The sequence below is a fragment of the Alligator mississippiensis genome, chromosome 4 (assembly GCF_030867095.1).
Source record: "Alligator mississippiensis isolate rAllMis1 chromosome 4, rAllMis1, whole genome shotgun sequence".
NCBI lineage: Eukaryota > Metazoa > Chordata > Crocodylia > Alligatoridae > Alligator > Alligator mississippiensis.
Genome location: NC_081827.1, coordinates 85354856 through 85374233, shown reverse-complemented (window position 1 = coordinate 85374233; position 19378 = coordinate 85354856). Strand labels below are relative to the sequence as shown.

The 19378-nt window shown below is 41.4% G+C and overlaps 1 protein-coding gene across 10 annotated transcripts in view; it reads left to right on the top strand.

The window, feature by feature from the left end:
* POC1B (POC1 centriolar protein B) overlaps window positions 1-19378 on the top strand; it is a 392982-nt gene that overhangs the window by 33790 nt on the left and 339814 nt on the right. For 9 of the 10 annotated variants that reach the window (XR_009461641.1, XR_009461639.1, XR_009461637.1 and 6 more), the window contains exons 9-10: window positions 906-1058; window positions 13415-13501. Coding sequence is in view for 6 of the 10 variants with exons in the window: in XM_059726157.1 (XP_059582140.1) it covers window positions 906-1058; window positions 13415-13501 (240 nt within the window). In the remaining 4 variants the exon portion in view is untranslated. Of the gene's footprint in view, window positions 1-905; window positions 1059-13414; window positions 13502-16057; window positions 17125-19378 lie in introns of those variants that run through there. The other variant, XM_059726156.1, reaches the window with a different exon arrangement.

The window sequence follows — 19378 nt, the reverse complement described above, 5'->3', positions numbered from 1 at the left end:
CAGTGGATATCCATAACGGGGCACTTATGTGCAAAGGAGAGGGGGGGAAAAAAATTGCTACCATAATAAAATGCTAAAGCTTATCCTATGTCTTAGCTTATCTATAGGGAATAGAGAGGGAGAGAAAAAGTCAGAAATAGTTGGGGAAGGGAGGGAATGTATTTTAAAATTAAAAAAGAAAAAAGAAGAAAAACTGGGGGTTTTGCTATAGAAGATCTGTTTTTCTAAAGAGTTGGGTCAAAAACTTTCTACATTAATTTTAGGCGGAGCTCCGCTGCAGTCAAGGTATGATTTTGATGTAGATAGGCTAAGTAGCAGTAAAGTGAAAGTTGTAGGACTTGAAATAGTTCTGTTGGACAAACTTTTAACACCCGGAAGTAGCTTATAACTATCCAGTTATTTCAGAATGAAACTGTTTCTCACTTACTTTTGCCTGTCTTAGAAGAATCAAGAGGCTGTGCAAGTATTCTCTCTGTATCCATTTGCCTCTGTCAAAGACATATGCTAAGAAAATTCCTAGTGAGAGTTTTCATGGCATTTTAGAGTGCTGCAGCACCCTGGTTGTGAATCACTGGACTAGATGATTGTAGCATTCCTGCTTGAGACTAAAATCTGTAACTAATAATAAATGGGATATCATTAAATAGTGATCTTCTGGATGTTAGAGTAGTCTTAAAATGAAATCCCTGACATAAAAGCAAAATCCTTTTATTTATAATGCTTATCTTCATAATGATAATGTAAGTTCTTTATAGAAATTGCTGCTAGCTATCGTATTACCTTTGAAGAACTGTAGCTTTGCATCATTTATTCTTAGAAATTAAGGTTGTTTTTTATATTGAATAGTTATTTTTTTCTAAGAAAAATACTTATTTGGTTTTAATTATAGTGATGGTTTTATACAGGTCTTGCTGTGGAACACAAATTTTGATGCATTCAATCGCAAGGAAGTTCTTAAACACCACCTTAGAAGAACACATACTGATGATCCACCCCACCTTCTTGATATTTATCCAAGATCACCTCATCGCCACAATGTGAAATCTCAGTCAATTGAGGTAAATTCTACAATAACATACCTGCAGAGAAACAAATAGTAAATAGTAATGTTAATCAATTTACTATTTATATTTAAATGTAATCTGTGGCAGCTGAGAAATACTTGTATAAATATTTGTGTAATTTATTATGAAAATATAAAGTTTTGGAGAAAAAGCAGCATTGACAGTATTAAAATGTATTGTTTCATAAAAGTTATTGCAAAAGTTATTGATTACAGTAACTTCAAATACTGTATTTGGTGTTCTAACAGTTTGAAACAATAATGTAATGTAAAATTAGAGTTGTTTAATATAAACCATCAATTGTATTTGCTTGATTGATTTGTTCCCCTCCCTACTGTAAATCTACTGATTAGGGTGAGGAAGATTTGGATAGAGGCACTCTATTTTGGATAGAGACGAAAGTCATCAAAGTACAGTGTGTTTTGTTGGCAAAGTAAAATGCAGATTGCAGTCCCTAGTATTCCTGGGAGTTTTTTGATGGATCAGTTCTGTTAATGTTCTTTTTCTTTAGTATTTGATAGTTGTGTTGCATATGAGATTGAGCAGCACTAAACTTGGGACACTTCCAGAATACACTTAACCTGGAAGACGCAATATCCTGTACCATGTTATGCCATTTTGGGTCACTTTTTTAAAAGACCAAAGAGTGCAATTCTATTGTATAAGTTGTATTTTGACAATTCCTCCTTTGACTTGCAAGCCAGAGGCATGGATTGCTAGGAAGAATAAGCATCATGGCCAAGGCCAAGCCCCTTCCCCCATGGGGCTGAGTTGTGGGTGGGCCATTATTCTCTCACCACCCCCTCCATGGGGTTGGTTTGGGGCAGAGCCAAGCGCCATTCCCCAACATGGCTGGATTGGGACCAGACTGTCCCCCCTCCCTCCCCCTTTGCATGGCTGAATGGGGCCCCCCACAACAACCACTCCGGGCACCAGATTGGGACCACCAGTGGATCTGTCCCCTGCCCCTGCACCTGGAGGAGCCTGGCCCTGCCTATCCATCCCATTGGTCAGAAGGGTTGAGCACCACTGCATTAGAAAAGTGCTTTTCAAAATGTGGTCTGCAGATACCTGAGGGTCCGCAGACTGTGTCCATGGGGTCTGAGAAAGATGACTAAGATCAATCAAAATATGTGAATACCCACACTTACAATTCAAAGGAGTCTGCATTTCCATTCAAAATTGTTTAGGGGTCCACAAATATAAAAAGGTTGAAGACCACTGCATTAGAAAGCTATAGAAGCAGTACAGGTTTGACCACAAGTAGAATAATCCAGTGTAAGCAGCAGGTTCTGCTTGGGTGGAAAATTATTTAGCACATGTAACTTTTCTCCATCTTTACCCTAAACATCAAGAGAGTAGGAGAAGGGCTTACTCATCTCTTGGTCAGTTACATGATGCTTGGGATACTTGTGCAGGAAGCAGGGGACCTGACTTCTAGGTCTTACTTCCTGCTTCTCAGGAAATTTCACTGTGGGCAACTTTCTTATCCCCATGAGGCCACCCTCCACCCCTTTTGTTGAAGCTGGGCCACAGGGTAGAAAGGAATGCAAACTCATGGGGCGAAAGCATAGTTTCTGAGGGGGAGCTTGATTCTAGCTGTTGGAAGAGAACAGTGCTGAGAGAGGGAGCTTTGGGTTCTGTTTCCAGTGTGGTTTATGTATTTAATCCAATGACTAATATATTATATCTAATAATATATTTGGAAGCAAGGATCAAGGAATCTGAGGCCAGCACTGGAGCATGCATTTGGAACTTTTCTACCCCAGCTGTGCTCCCTAATTACTGGTCTTCAGCATACACAGAGCAGGAGCAAGTGGTTAGGGTTTCCTTGGCTGTGCTTTTGGACTTGGCAGATTAGACTTGCTTCATAGACATAGGCAGCAGTGAAGTGGGGAACCAAAGTTGGACTCCAATCTAAATCCAGGGAGCAGAGGAAATTAGAAGTGCAGGCTGAACTGCCTGCAGAACACAAGGCCTAGGAAAAGTTGCTGCTGAAGCCTTGAATTAATGGTTTCAAGAAGGTTTTGTCAGGTTTTTTGGGGTGCTTATACACAAGCAGTGAGGGTGCTCTGACATGCTGGAATGCCAGTGCATCGGAGCAGACTCTATTAGTGGAATCTGCTGGAGTATGGCAATTTTCACACAGCCTCCTGTGTCTCGTGTATCAGCGTCCTCATGCTTAAAAATGGTAGCGGGGGTGCTTGAACTAAAGTGTGTTCAGTGAGCTTTAGTTTAAGCACTCCTGTTGCCATATTTAAGTGCCCGGATGCTGATATGGGAGATGGGGCAGCATTTTAATTAGAGCTACTGTTGCCAGGCAAAATATTTGCAGGCCTTGTCTGACCCACCAGGTGATTTTTCATCTGACCTGTGAGCGAGTGCCTACCATTTCACTGTATCTGGCCCAGCCTCATCCTGCCCCTGCTGTGCTCTCGTGGGGGCGAGCCCTGCTTCCCACGCATCCACACACCCCCACACAAACTCCATACCCACCCACACCCACACTCCCTCCACAAACCCCTCATACACCCACAGCCCCCCAGAAACCCTGTACCCACTCACTCACCCCCCCCCCCCAATATACAAGAATAAGACTTCATTTTGAGCTATTATGCAATCACCTCTAGATACACTACGCAAACACACACACACATCGGGATAAAAATATTTTTTTAAATAAAATTGAAATACTTTATTGTAGATGTTTGATCTTTATCATATAACTTGGTTTTTTTTCCAGTTCCAAAATGGCAAACCCCCTTCCCAAAAGGAATACTTCCAGGGGCAAGGGGAAGGACTTCCGGTAGCAAAGGCCAGTGGTTAGGGGGCAGGAATTCTGTTCCCAAGGTGGCAACAAGGGGGCAGGGCACCTGTCAAGGGGCAGGACTACCCTTGCAGCCCTTGACAGCTCACCAAAACTCATTAAGCAGCCCTCCAGCCAAAATAATTGCCCACCCCTGCCTATAGGTTCTGAGAAGGTGATACCTTGAAAATAAAGTTGACTTATTTTGAATCTTGCATGTGGAGGTGGCAGGGGGGATGCTTGGGTATCTGGGGTTTTTTGGGGGGGAGGAGGGGAGTTTGGTTCTTTGCTTTTTTTAAGGGTATGAGGGAACTTCAGGGTTCTTGTCATGGCATTTGATCCTTCTTTGTGCTGGGACTTATGGGGACCTGGGAGGAACTAAAACTGCATAGGGCATGATAGAATGCAGACCTATAGTGGGAAACGTTAAAAAGCAAGAATGGATTATAAACTGCAGTGCAAAGCTAGTTACAAGAAAATTTTAGAAGATGATCATCATCTGCACAAGGAATCAAGGTTTTCTTGCCTTTTATTCCATATGTTTTTAATAACTTTTCTCTACAAATCAAAGTAGTCTTTTCTATTTGGAAACAAGTATAGCTTTAGTTTTCAGGGTGTTTTAAGTGTGCAGTTGTAATATACAATGATGATTATGATGATGTACTGTAGTATTGGAAAGCGTAAGTGTTTTTCATTTTGAACTCCATATATTTCTACTCCATTTACTCTTCATTGTAGAGTAGATATCCTTCAGTGCCTGGAAAGTTGACCTAGTACTTTTGTTTTTAAAAAACATATTACATTCAGGTGCGTAGTGTTTTGTATTAGGACCATGAATCTGTTCTACCTATTTAGTTGCGTGTTTGTTTTTTCAGTATGATTTTTTTTGTGTGTAAGCATTTTTTATTGGGTGAATAAACAACTATGCTACACTAGGTGGCAGTAAAAATAAAGGAATATGCTCCTATTGTTTTTTGTTTTATATTGTGGATTTCAGCCCAGGAAAAAAGGGACGTTCATGGGAAATGCGCTATAAAATCATTGTACATAACAGTATTTTCTTATGTTTAATCTCCTTAGTACAGTTAATGGAGGCCAGAAGGAGAATTACTGTCATGCAGTTGTAAGGCTAGGAGTTGGTAGTTCTTGGTATGGTATCCTTTCTACTATACCCTTTCTCTGTGATCTTGAGCAAGTTCTCTGCTCACAGTGCCTAATTTTCTTTCATTATTACATATGAGTATTTTCATATTATCCACTGCTTTAAAATAATCCCATTGATAATAGTTAATATTTTGACTAAAAGGTTTATAGAAGTATAGAATGCTTTTTAAATATGTGGATCAAAATGTACTAATTAAAATGATTTTTAGTGTTCACTTATAGTGTAATTGATATACAGAAGTACAGTAAAATGTTTTAAACCTTGTTGACCAGGTATGGTTTTAACTAAGAGACGATCTAGTCAGTCACCCTGTGGCAATGCAGGATTGTGCAATACAGTATGATTTTTGATAGATTTTATTAAGTTAAATGTTATTTCCACAATTTAACTTGTAGAGCTAGAGCCTGTTTCACAGCTGAGTATTGTATTTCAGTCAGTCTCTCTCTTTCTCTCAATATTCTGAGTTTTCACCATAACATTTCTATCCTGTTTCTTCAGACTAAATTTTAATATTATGCCAAATCAACCTTGGTATACATAATTTTCAGATATTTGTAGAATGTTTCCATGTCCAACTTATTCTTGTTGCTTAGCATCTTTTTAGCTTTTTTGAAACTTGCTTCTGCATCTCTAGGTCATGGTGCTCTGAATTTTCTTCACCTTTCTGGTATCTTTCTGATAAAGTGTTTTCCTCAACTGAAACCATGTTCCAGACTGATATACAAAGAGTCTCTGCTTTCCTGCTCTAATATACGGTACTTTTGCATAAATAGCACAAAATCCATACTGATTTAGTTATGTAGTCATAACACATGTCTGTTTGGCTAATACCACCCTAAGGTTTCTTTCAGGATGTTCCCTTCTCATATTTTCCTTCTGTTGCATCTCTCTCTCTCTCTCTTTCTTTCTCTCTTGTTAGATGTGCCAGCTTGCATGGCTTCCTTGTCCTTGTGTATTATCTCACCTTGTGTTTTGCAGTTCATCCTCATTTAATAAATATCATTATGTGAACTTTATTAGTGTAATGTTTAGTACCATTGGCAATGCGTACCAGATGGGCCGCTGCCAGGTCTGTGGGTGGTTGCCGCTCACCCCCCTACCTCCGCCGCCGATAGTGCTGCGGCCACCTGCGGGTTGTCCCCGCTTGCCATCGCCGCCGATGTCACCCTGGCCACCTGCAGGTGATCCCTGCTTGCCACCACCATGCCCCCGCTGCTGCCACCTGGGGATAGTCGGCATGCCCTCCCAGCCTCAGGAGGCACAAGGTGCTCATGTTCAGTACCTTATCCATATCACTAATGAAAATGATAAATAAAGCTACCCCAATGACAATCCATAAATAAACTGCAAGAGACTTCCCATGCAGCTCAAAATGTTTGTTTTGTAAACAAGAGGCAATTATAGTTTTCAGGTCCTTTTTTGATCACTGGATGATACTAAAATTGACTTAAATAAGTGACTTTTTTAAGGTTTATGAAGAAATACTAAATTTTTTTAGAAAATCCATATATTATATTCCCCCTGTCTAACTTTTCCTGCCTGTTGCTCATGTTTTGCCTTACTTTACACATGGCTAGGTGTCTTTTTCAACAACATATCAAGGATATTCAGCACAGATATTGACAGAACAGAGCAAGGATAAAAAGTCAGAATGTGAAAGACTCTGAGCACTTGATTCCGTTTTACAAATTGGATGAAAATAAAGTATATTCAGATTACTGAGGACTTTGTTTGTGGAAAGGAACAGGAAGTGATGCCTACATTTTCTATTCTTATTTGTATCTAGGGCAGGTCTTCACATACAGTTGTACTAGTTAACTGTTTCAGTTAACTAACTAGAATACCTACACAGAAAACCGTACTGCAGAATAAGAACCCCTCATTCCTGTTAAGTTTAGGCCATAGACATGTGAATGGGCTAAACAAGTTTGAAGCAAACCTTGAGCAAACTGTATTATGACAACCTGCTCATAAGCAGGTCTTTGTTACCATGAATGAAAATGTGTAAAGAGGGAAGGGCCTGCCTTGAGTCGGGTGAAGGAATCGCATGGTTCTTTGCAATATAGCCTTCTCCATGGTTGTGGCGAAACTTACCACTTCACGTGGTGGAACATTTGCAAGGAAGTAGGAGGAAAGTTACACATTTAAATTCTAGGGCCATAGATCCAGGAATGGGTAAACTGAATGAGAACTTATGGCATCAAACTGGAGCAAATTGCATCATGGCTGGTTGTGTTCAGAGCAAAAGAATACCAGAGTAATGCAACCAGTCAACAGAACATCACGATGTGGCAGGCTACAAAGTTTGAAATGACATGAATCTATGTAGCTAGGTTTCCACAGCTTAACCTGTTTTTATGTCCATGATATCAGTGAACTTGGCTAACCAAAAATAAGCATTCTTATTCAGGAGTGAGGGTCTCCATATGTGGAATTGTTAGGGAGCATCTATTTGATTTAAGTCTACATTGTACATTAATCTGAATTATCCTTGTAATGTAGACAAGCTGTTCCTCCAGTATTGCATTGATTTGGTTTAAGCTTATGCAATCTTGTGTGTGAACATTCCACATTGTCTTAAATCTGGCTTTCAACAGTTGGAAGCTATTGTAAAATAAATTTTGTATGTTGTAAGAGTTTTATACTTCCATAATTGTATCCATTTTAAACTAAATTATTACTGTATCTTATTTTCAAGTAAACCGGTTCATCTAAATATGGGCTAATTATCTTTACTATAAAAAGATTGAAAATAAACCTTTGGTTGATTATGTCAATATATTCAGTTAAAATACAATTGTGCAACAATATTGTAACCCAACAAAAACAAGATGTTTAAAACAAAAATCACTTGAACGTGAGTTCAAATTTCAGTTTAATTAAAATGAGGGCTTATGTGCTTGATTCATTTTCTTTGCTTAATAATATGCTAAACACATTTAGTTTTATGAATGAACTGGAAAAATAGTTTAGTTCTGTTGTAGTTTCTGTTAAATAGCTCTGTGGCAGCTTATCGAAATGACGGTTCTGATGGTTTGGTGGTAAAACTCCTAAATGAAATGCAGAACATAGCCCTCCATTATAAAACCCTGTCACAATGGAGAAAACTGCTTAAATATGCTTAGTATTGTTCTATATCTGTTCTAAGAGTGGCATTCAGTTAGCAAAGTGGTATGTAAGGGAGGCTTTTGAGAGTAAATGAGCAAAGAGTTGAGATGCTATAAGCAACTGTGAAGTGAAAGATTACATGGGTTACAATCCAGAGGCCAAATTATGACTTGTACGTTGGTGTAAATTCAGAGCAACGCTTTGAGGTTTTTTCATCAAAATAGCTGAACTTGACTAAAGTCACTAATGATTAGTTAGATCTATTCTGTAAGTTTTTAATAAGCTTGGCACTCTACAAAAAGTCCTGCTTGAAGGCACATTTTTCTACTTTTTCTTCTCTTTTTTTCTTTTACATTTAATACAACTAAAGCTTGAATAAGTGTCTTTTCCCTTCTCTCTCTCTTTTTTAAGCTGAATAGGAGGAGATGGCTGATTTTACAGTATTTTTGATGTTGAAGACACCATAAGGCCTAAGATTCTAGATTCCTTGTCATGGTAGATGGCTCAGAATTACTTTGGCTCCAATCAGTCCTCTCTGACATCACTTATAGTATGGTGATGGGTAAGGACTGTTTCTCACCAAAGGCAGAATTCCACAGGAGCACCTGTACTCTACCTTCTTCTCATCAGTACCCACTACTGCAGAGAGATGCCATAGTCTGAGCTTTAACTGCAAGATGGTGAAATTCAACTATATGATGCATAATCATGTTTTATTATGGCAGTATAAACAGTGCTGCCCATTTTCTGCAGATTTTAGCCCTTCCAGTTATTTCTCAGTCAGCTTCTAATGTGAGTTTAAAGTTTTGGCTTAATTAAAGTACACAAAAGATTAAAGATTAAATTGACAGTTACCACCTTCCCACCTACCCAAGACCATCACAAAACATCAGGAAAAAATTGTGTGAACTGGGATAAAGCATTTTGATTGAAGGAACCTGAGCATGGAACAAACTTTTATATATCAATAGGCTAATCTAGAGTCTGACCATTTTAAGGACTTGGTGCAAAATCTACCTATCTTTGAAAAGACCTTTTTATTAAAAAAAAAATAAATAAAAAAATCTTTGCAATACAAAGATCCCCTTTCTACCCAATACATCCTTAACCCAAACAAGCAATAACATATAAAACAATAAAAATCAAGAATCCTGCAGAAGAACTCTTACTCAAAGCTAACTGTGAGAGATCAGTGACTAATGCATTAGCAGGAATTGGGAGTTTTTGGTTCATTTTCCTGCCTCACCACAGAGTTCCTGTATGGGCTTGTGCAAACTCATTTAACCTTTCTATGCTTCAGTTTCATATCTGTAAAATGAGTATTATAGTACTTCCCTATTTCATCGATGTTAAGAGGACAAACACGTCAAAGATTGTGATGATAGTGAAAGAGATTGTGGTGATGGGGGCCATAAAAGTACTCATATAGACAGACTTTGCTGTTGATTTTATGGAGCAGGCAATTGAAAGTTAGCCATATATAAAACCCTGAGGTTAATGAAAGATGAGTTTTTTTACATTACATTTACAGTCTCCATGTTAATGTTTTCTGTAGTTTCTGTCGCAGGGCACCTCGGTGCCCCTGCTCCTATAGAGGAGAAACTGCCAGGGAGCAAGGGAGCGCGTCCTGGCCTGACATAACAAGCCCAGCTGAGGGTTGCTCAGGTAATGAGCGCAGCTGCGGGTTGCCGGAGCAACCAAGGGGAACCAGCTGCCTGTAGGAGGCAGGGCCTGGCCCTTACAAAGCTCAGGGCTGAGGCCAGGCTGGCAGTTCTCTGCCAGCAGCCGGAGAGGCAGGAGCTCCCTCAGCTGAGATATGGAAAGGAGCATGACTCGCAAGTACAGCTCGTGATAGCCCTGAGAGGATAGGCACTATGGTTTAGCCAGGGGGCTTTAGGTTTGTGTTATAGCCAGGAGGCTGTAGTTTACGTTTGGCTCTGTATATTACACCCAGAGGCTTGGGTGAGGCTGTAGGGGTTGGAGGAGGCCTCAATCAGAGGGACCCCAGAGAGTGTGGGGTGCCCTAGCGCCAAGAGGGCGCATTATTTTCATAGCGCCAGGGAAGGCGCAGCTCGCACGCCAGGGTGTGAGCAACTGGCGGCGAAGAGCGCGGCCAGTGGGTTGCGGGCGCAACCCGTAGGTTGCGGACGGGGACCTAGACCCCGGATTGCGTGTGGGGAAACATAGACCCTGGCCCCAGGAAAGGGGCGGTATTATTGAGTAGCCCAGTGTGGGCACGGCGAACCCCCAAAGAGCGGGAGCGCCATTGTACGTTATTGAGTAGCCCAGTGTGGGCACAGTGAGCCCCAGAGAGGGGGAGCGCCATACCAAGGAGCCCGAGACAGGCATAGAGAGCCCGGCCGCAGGCTAGTGCGGTAACACCCCTCAGACCGAGGCAGGGCGCTGCGGTTGCCCCGAGAAGACAGGGAGTAGCAGCGCAGAGAGCCAGGGTCAGAGAGGGTGCCCGTGCGGTTGGCCCATAGGACCGGGGCCCGCTAGGGAGTCCCTGAGCGGGACTGTACCATCAGGGGAGGCCCAGCGGGAGGCTGGGCACGAGAGACAGACTGGACAACGTCCATTACATCTGCGAGGCTTGGGGCGTGATATCAGGGGAGATAGGAGCCACGCATAGCCCACAAGGCTAGGGTGTCCGGGGAACACCCACCATATCGGGAGACCCCCAGGGGGTCCAGAAGAACTGCGGGGACAGAGGTCCCGAGTAGCCGTGCCCAGGGAAAACACAAGGCAGCCTCCCATCATTATATTTACCATCAAAGACGTGGCGGGCGAGAGTTAGAGGGTGTCTTGGGCCGGCCTGACACGGAGCGAGGGACCTCAAGGAGATCACGGCCCTCTGTGAGGACCCCGCCGTGACAGTTTCCTTTTTAATGAACGAAAGTGATTTTTTTTAAATTACAGACTAAGCTGTTCTATCTTATTTGCCAAGCTGCATAACTAATGACTTGCTGAATTATTTTTTAAATTAGTAGCTTGAGAGGATCAATCTCCAATAGTTTGTTGTGTGGATTTCAGACAGCGTATAGCATTTTGTATCAATCAGCTTACAGTATTTCAGCTTGAAACAGTTTTTGCATATTTGTCAGACATCACGACTTCCATACACACAGTTCAGTTACTACAGAAACTAATGTTGCTTCATGACTTGAAAAAAATATTCGTCTGAAAAAATTTACTTTTCAAAGAGTTTTAAGCTAAGTTTACACTTAAGTATGCATAGTATAGATACCTAAGATAGCCCATTTATCTGGCGTCACAACAACATGAAGCTATGCTTGTCCTACCATGCCTCCTCCACACTGCCACAGCTAGCCTCTTTCTAGTACCTAAGCTACCTTGGGTATCTTACTACTACACTATATAGTATGCTACAGTGTGGCTAGATCTTTGTTTCTTAAATGTCTAAATAATTTTGGAGAATGGAGCTTAGGTTATGGATGGATGTTAACAGTTATCAGTATGGAATGAAACCAGTGCAAACTGTTAGGATGTAAGTAGCCCATCTGTATGGTATACTAGAGAGATACATGGAGTAAAACTTGTAATTGTAATCCTGTTTCATTCATTAAAATTACAGTGATTTAGATCATTTGCGCTGTTACTGGAGCAACCTAACAATTGTATTGTAACAGCTAATACACATTCCGAAATGGTAACTCCTCCCTTTCGAAAGTAGTTGAAAGTTACTTTAAGGTTGTGGACAGATATGTTTTTATGGACTTAGATGTTGAGAGAGTAGCCCCGCTCTCTCATGCTTGCTTTATGAATACCTGAATTGGCAGAGGAGATAGCTTGAGTCCTGAGCATGCCATGTTTTGTCATTCTTGGGCTCTGCAGATAGAGAACTTGGGAGGCTTGGGTACTCATGGAGAGGTGTAAGTAAATGGGGTTTGTTTTTGTCATTTTTGTAGTATTGCTTCAGAGGCTGTAGCATTAGACTTAAGTTTCACTCTAGGTTCTTTTAAAATCTTTACATACTATTGCATATAGTGGGAACACACATCAAAAAAGAAAGATGATGAGATTATTGTACCAGAAATTTTACAAGGAATCTTTTGTAGAACAGACTACAAAACAACATGCTTCCCTTTTTATTACTGTTTTCAGGTTACCTGAGACAAAATATAGAAACCCATGTGAAAGATCGGGAGCAGGAAAAATCTTCCTGGATTTCATATCTTCAGAAATCATTAGTTATCCATTGGTGATTGGTGGCTGCTTTGAATTGTGAACATCATACAGTTATGATGATGTTTATAATGATGTAACAGCTAAAATTAATTTTATAATCACTATTTTCAATTCATTTTCATAATTTATTGTAAAACTGAGCTGCTTGATTCCTAACTGCTACACTAAACATATGAGCGAGCCCTTGACTCAGTTTTCAGGTATTTGAAATTCATAATAAAAATGTATATGATTCACTTATAATTTGTCTTTGTATAATGTGTTTGTTTTTGTACTGCATAGTTATACCTTTGGGTGCAGACAGAAGTGCAGCTCCCAGCTGTAATTCAGAACAATTTCTGAAAAACATTCTGAGTTACATTACCCCAGACCAAACAGAAATTCACTGCTGGTTCCAGGGCAGAGGGGAATCTAGTTGCGGGCTGGGAGCCTGTAGCTAGGTTCCCATAGCAATAGCCAGGTTCTCTGCCAGTGCTTGCTGTTTTCAGAAGGGGGGGGGGGGGAGCCAGTGAAAGGAACTTATTCTTGGGGTTCCTCAGCAGGTGCTGAAGGATAGGGTGGATGAATTGGAGCTCCCCCACCCTGGGGGGGGGGGGGGGGGGGGCTCCAATACACCCACCCCACCCTCCAAGGGAGGTGAAAAAACCCTGCACTGAACTCCTTCCACTCCCTTACCCCCTCCCATTCTGAAAACAGTAACAGGCTTGGCAGCTCTGTAGACACACGTTAACAGAAGATGCTACATTTTGAAAGGTCTTTATCTGGTACCTCATGCAATGTGGAGTTAGCTTTTCACCCAATTGGCCATTTTTTTTAAGCTGTCTGCAGCTGTGCACTTGTTTGGTCACAGCTATAAACTACTTTCTGTGGCCAGATCAGATAAAAATTGTCACTTATGTCTGCATCCTTCAGAGTTAAAGAAAGATGACTAGAAACAGTTTATTTTATATTGCTAATAGTGGTGGACTTGTATAACAGATTATCTTAAAGGGTTTAGCTTTGATTCTGTTTTTTGCTATTGTAAGAAAATGACTTTCCATTTTCCAATTTCATTTTCAACAGATCAATCCTAACTTTGATGTGACTGATTTACAAACGCTTGATCCACCTGTCATAGATATCGGTTCTTCCTCATCTTTCAGTTCTCCGGTAAGTTTCCTGGGGAAAAAGGACAGAGCATAGTGTAAATTAACATATTAGTGGCAATATATATATCTATAGATATAGATGTAGATAGATATCTATAGCTATATTTGCTTACTGGATAAAATATAGTCCCAGTCCAAAAAACAGTTTTATTGTTCAGAGTGTTAAATATCTTAGCCCTGATGCTAACATTTCCTTTCACAATTTTCAGTTAATGATAAAATGGTACAGTACTGAAGTTTTAATTTGGCATAAGTTTTCTGTCATGGTATTGAGGAGAAGCTAATTACTAGCTACTAAGATATTACAGTGTCCTATATATTTATACATTTAAGTTACAAAGCATTTGATTTTTCTAAGCTGAGTTACAGATAAGTAATGGAAAACATAATGTATAATGTTGTTGACAGAGGGCCACTAATGTTTTAATTTTTGTCCTTTTACGGTGTCTGCTAGCTTTCCAGAAAAAAAAAAGTGTGCTAAGAAAGAATGGTAGGATTAACTCCTCTTGGTATTAACTTTTCATGTAACACTGAAGTGTGGGAGGAAAGAAAGGCAATGTTTAAATGGTGCTTTCGTAGGAGGAGAAAAATGCACTCAGTGTTGGGTAATAAAAGATGAACTGTTCTGGAGATAGGTTAAAATGAGTTCTTTTTCTAGGATGGAAACTTTTTTTTTCCCTTAAACATAGCTCTGAAATAGTTCCACTGAATTTAATAATTTTGATTACATGGTTTGTAAAGAATATGTCTTGGGCAATGTTAAGCACATCAAGACTTATGGTAAGACTGAAAGAATGATTTTATGGATAGAAGCTGGACTAGGGAATGGATGAGAATTCTGCACTCTGCTCTGCTACAGGCTTTGTGATAGATCATTTGATGTGTTCTATTTCCATAGACTAAATAGTGATAGTAACACCTATGCACAGATGGGTTGTGAGGATAATTCAATATTTATTAAGCACTCTAAGATTTCTGGATGCAAAGCACTGTAAAAGCTTGGATTATTTACCTCCCTCTCCAATTCCCTGTCAAACTGAAATACCCACATAAAGTCTTAATATTTGGCAAAGATTGCTGTAACTTTGCATGCTTTGATACTTACTAGCAATATTGGTAGTGTGTTTTCAGTTCCAATACGGAAATAGCTCTTTAGCGTAACCGGGATCAAAATAAACCACTTTATTGCATACTTTTTTTTATAAGTATCATAAGTAGTTTTGACAGCTTAAGGGTTACTGAATGGGTAGGATAACTAATGAATTCCATGTATAATTTTTCGAAGCATGTTGCATTCCCTACTTCACACACAGTCAACGCTGATCTTGGGGTTAAATTCTCTTAGTTAAAGGTAATAAAAATGACATTATAAAGATCCCCAGTCATTTTATTGTATCAGCTTCATCTTGTTCTTTTTCTTAAGTGGTCTAATACTGCTTTATGGAACATTTAGGCACAGATTTCATAATAGGGCTTTAATGATTAAATGAAAAGCTAATGTGCCACTTATAGTATCCCCTTCGTTGTATTTTTTTTGGACTGCATCTTTCACTTTACAGCCTTTTATTAGACTTACTAGAAGAGAAATAACTGCAAAACACTGCCCTTTTGACTTTATCGATAGTGAACTTCCTTGATATTATCTTGTCCCTCTGCTGCTTGCCTATGGCTCTTACTGTACCACTCTATCATACTATACCATCCATTTTCAAACTTTCTCTTTCTTGGCCTATTCCCCTATCCTTATTACTTGCACCGCTTCACAGTTCCTAATTGTCTGCCTGCTTCTCCTCCTCCTCTCTATATGCCAATCTTTTCTCTTTTTCCATTGGCACAAATCCAGAGTCCACACTTCCATCCTCCTTTGCTATGGCCTTCTCATCTGTAATAACATTTGCCTCAACCTCAGCTTTCCTTCAGTCACCATCTGTTCACCCTCTGTTCCTTTTGTGCCACAGTCCCCAAATGCATGCCTATGGCCTTCCATCTTTATTCTTTCTGGCTCCGTAATTCCTCCTGTTTCTAAAAAAATCCACCATCTGCATTGTCTTCACATCTGGCTTTCATTCTGTAGCTAGCGATTACTTCTCCATTCTCACTAGACTGAATCAGACCTGAAGGTGTGAGTATTTTGCGTTTTCCCTTTCCTACTTCTGCTCCAGGTTCTCTTCCCCCTCCCCATTTTTCCTTATTTTGGAGAGCACTACATGCAACTGTCCTTCTTCCAGGTTGCTGTCATCTATTGTCTACCCATCTCTTCCCTATCAGTTTTCCCTTCTGGCTTAATCTCCTGGCTCTCACTTTTCCTCTCCTAATGGTCACTCTTAGTGACTTAATTTTCTGTGTTTATGGCTTGTCTTGTCCCGCAGCTTCACATGTTCTATAGCTTTTGTTCAAATTTCCAACTTGTCATGAGATGTTCACTTGTCTTGGGGTGTAGACAATGTGTGTTTTCTTTGAAGTAATTTAACTTTATTCTGGGGAAAGCAAGGAGTCATGTCATAGTCATAGGATGTGAAAGGACCTCAAAGATAGTCTAGTGCAATCTTTTGTACAGATGCAGCATGCTGTATTCCTAAGCCATCCAGCTGAGGCCCAACAGGCTCCAAGTAGAATAAATGGTAAGGTCGCCTCCCACATCTTGCATATAAATCTTCTCTTAATTCAGCCCAAAGCTTTTTCATGAGAGGATTGCATTGCTGACTCATGTTGAACTTCTAATGCACCATAACCCTTAGATTTTTCTCAACGATGCCACTGCCTAGTTGGTGTCCACCTATTTTATTTCCCATCCTTAGGTGCAGCATCTTATATTTTGCCTTTGTATTTCATTTGTTGTCTGCCTGCATTCTTGTTTTCTAGTTCTGCTAAAATCCTTTGAATTCTAATACTTCTGTGCAAGCCCCCTCTTCATTCTGTCATCTACAGACTTGATCATTAGGCTCTGTATTCAAGTCCTAAAAATGTTAAACAATACTGGACCAAGAACAGGCCCCTGCTCAAGTCCAGGTATATTGTATCCACTGTGTTCCTCTTATCCATAAACTAATTACCCTGTCAGAGAAGGAAATGCAGTTGATTTGGTATTGATTTGTTCTCATCAAATCCATGTTGGCTGCTACTGATCACTCCTTTCTCTTTCAGGTGTTTACAAATTAACTGTTTTATAATTTGCTTCAATATTGTTTGGTTATTGAAGTCAGGCCAACTAATCTATAATTTTCCCAGGTCCTCCTCCTTTTTTTTATTTTTTAAAGATGGACACTATTTTAGTCTTCCTTCAGTCCTCTAGGAATTTGCCTGTCATCTATGACTTTGCCAGAGGCTCTGTGATTTTTTTTCAGCACTCTGCAATGATTTTCATCAGGCCCTGCTGACTTAAATTCATTCAAATTTGTTAAAAGCTCTCTGACATCTACTTACACTGATTCTCAGCCTTTCCCATTCTTTGTTTTATTGTTTGTTGTTTTCAGGTGTTGTTTTTTTTTAAGCAAAGATTGAGGGTAAGTTCTGTATTTTTGTGCATATATCCCGTGGGGTATACGCAATTTTACCAAAAAAAATGGATGGGTGCAGGCTATATGGGGGTGCGGGCTATTGACGGACTTTTTTTCGGCCGGGGCCGGGCAGGCTGGGCTGTGCTGCCGTGGGGGCTGGGGCTGGGGTGGGCTGCGCTGCCTCCCCACTGGGCCCGGGCAGGCCAGGCTGCACCGCTGCTGCCGTGGGGGCCAGGGCCAGGGTCAGGGTGGGCTGCGCTACCACTTTCGCGGGGGTCAGGGCCAGGGTGGGCTGCGCCGCCTCCCCGCTGGTCCCGGGCAGGTCAGGCTGCACCGCCGCTGCCGTGGGGGCTGGGAAAGGCTATGCTGCCACGGGCTGTGCTGCCTCCCCGCTGGGCCCGGGCAGGCTGGGCTGCATCACCGCTGCCGTGGGGTCTGGGACAGGCTGCGCTGCCGCGGGCTGCACTGCCTCCCTGCTGGGCCCAGGCAGGCTGGGCTGCGCCGCCGCTGCCACGGGGGCCAGGGCGAGCCGGGCTGTGCCGCCGCGGGAGCTGGGGCAGGCCGGGCTGCGCCGCCTCCCTGTGAATATACCGCTGCGGGGAATACACGGGTGCGGCATATACACGGATTAATTTATGAAAATATAATTTTCCACGGGTTATTTGTGGATGTGGCTTATACCCATGGGTGGGTTATATGCATGAAAATATGGTAGTCAGTAGGCCACTTCAGTCCCTGCAGCTTCTGTTAATAGATCATCCACCCTCACTGTTAAACAATGGGCCAACAATTTCCCTGATTTATTTTTTTAGTCTGACATTTGTAGAACCCCTCTTCACTGTTTAACATCCCTTTCCATAGCTCACTCCACTGTGAATGACTAACCAAGTAACTTTGAGTAACTTTGTTGGCTAGTCAGCAAGCTCACTCAAGTTCCATATTGTCTAAACCAGGGTGCTCCATTTGGCAACCCATGGGCTGCATGCAGTCCATGCAGGGGTTAACATGTGGCTCTAGGTTCCCACATGGCTGCCATTGCTGCTGTTGCTTTGGCTGTAGCAGCAGCCAGGGTTTAGGGCCTGTGTGCATACATGGAGCATGCAGCTTAGGGGGCCCATGGCCCCCAGTAGTGCAGCCCCTGTATTTGTGCAGCCCCTGTTCTTGTGGCCTGTGAGATGTGTGCCCCCTGGCTGTTTTGAAGTTAGACCTGATCTAAACCTTTAAAGATTTTATTTAGGGGTAGCTGTATAAACTGTGTAGGCCCTAGCCTCACTGCACTGGCCCTGGCATTTGAAAAATGGATTGTTGTGACCACCAAAGTATATGGGGTATGGTCTTCCTCAACCAAGAATCATTGTACCACTTGGGAGGGAGGGGATATCATCAAATCTCCCTAAATTTAATTGGACATGGTTCACAAGAAATGGGAGGGCTGCCCTCACTTCTCTTTCTAGACCCTTTCCTCCTTATCTCCAGGTTCCTTGTTGAGTTCCTTTCCTAGAGACGTTAGCTGTTCATGTGTTTGGGAAAGTATTATGGTACCATTCTGAAGGGAAGTTCTAACAGAGCCAAGAGGTATTCCCTCCTATGTGGTAAACTCACCAAAGCCAATTTACCTTTAATTAATTACATTTTCAAGTTTATTTAATTTAAATTAACTACTATAAAATAAGCTACAGTCCAAAAGAATGTTGTTGTGTATTGTCTTTTGGGGGCTTTTCTATAAAGAGTCAAAACTGTTCTGAGTACTAGCCTGCTTATGGTGCCCTATTTTATGAACTCCATATCCATGTTTTTAAATTGGGTGAAAAAAAAATGATTTTCACCCTGATACAAAATCTAACTTGGTAACACTTCTCTGGTGATTTAGAGGTAGGGGCAAAAGTCAGAGTCCTAATGAAGAACCTACTTATAACCTTCAGTAGGCAGTTGCTTCCTAACTTTTTTTTAGTTGTGAAAGCATTATGAATTCTTGAACTATGTGTTTGAATTTAGTCATGGAGCCTGTTCTTGAACATGGACAATTGATTTACTAGTTTTGTCGTGCCCAAGGGTGGATCTAGGATTTGGCAAAGTGGGATTCAGGAGCAGCAACCTTGTGCTGCAGGCATGGCTGCCTCCCCCCTTCCAGCTGGTGCAGGCAGATCACACGGGGAAGCTTCCAGGTACTTTTTAAAGTTCTGAAAGCAGGTGAGAATTCCCCCTTCCTCTTTGTGGTCCATGTCATGTTCCCTCCCCACCTCTTTTCCCACCTGCCATTTCTGCTTTCCCCGCTATCCCAGGGATGGGGGAAGCTTCAAATCTGCTTCCACTTGCTCCAGTTGGGCTGCACGGGGGCTGGGCTCAGCTGGGAATGTGACAAGACAGCAGCAATGGTGATG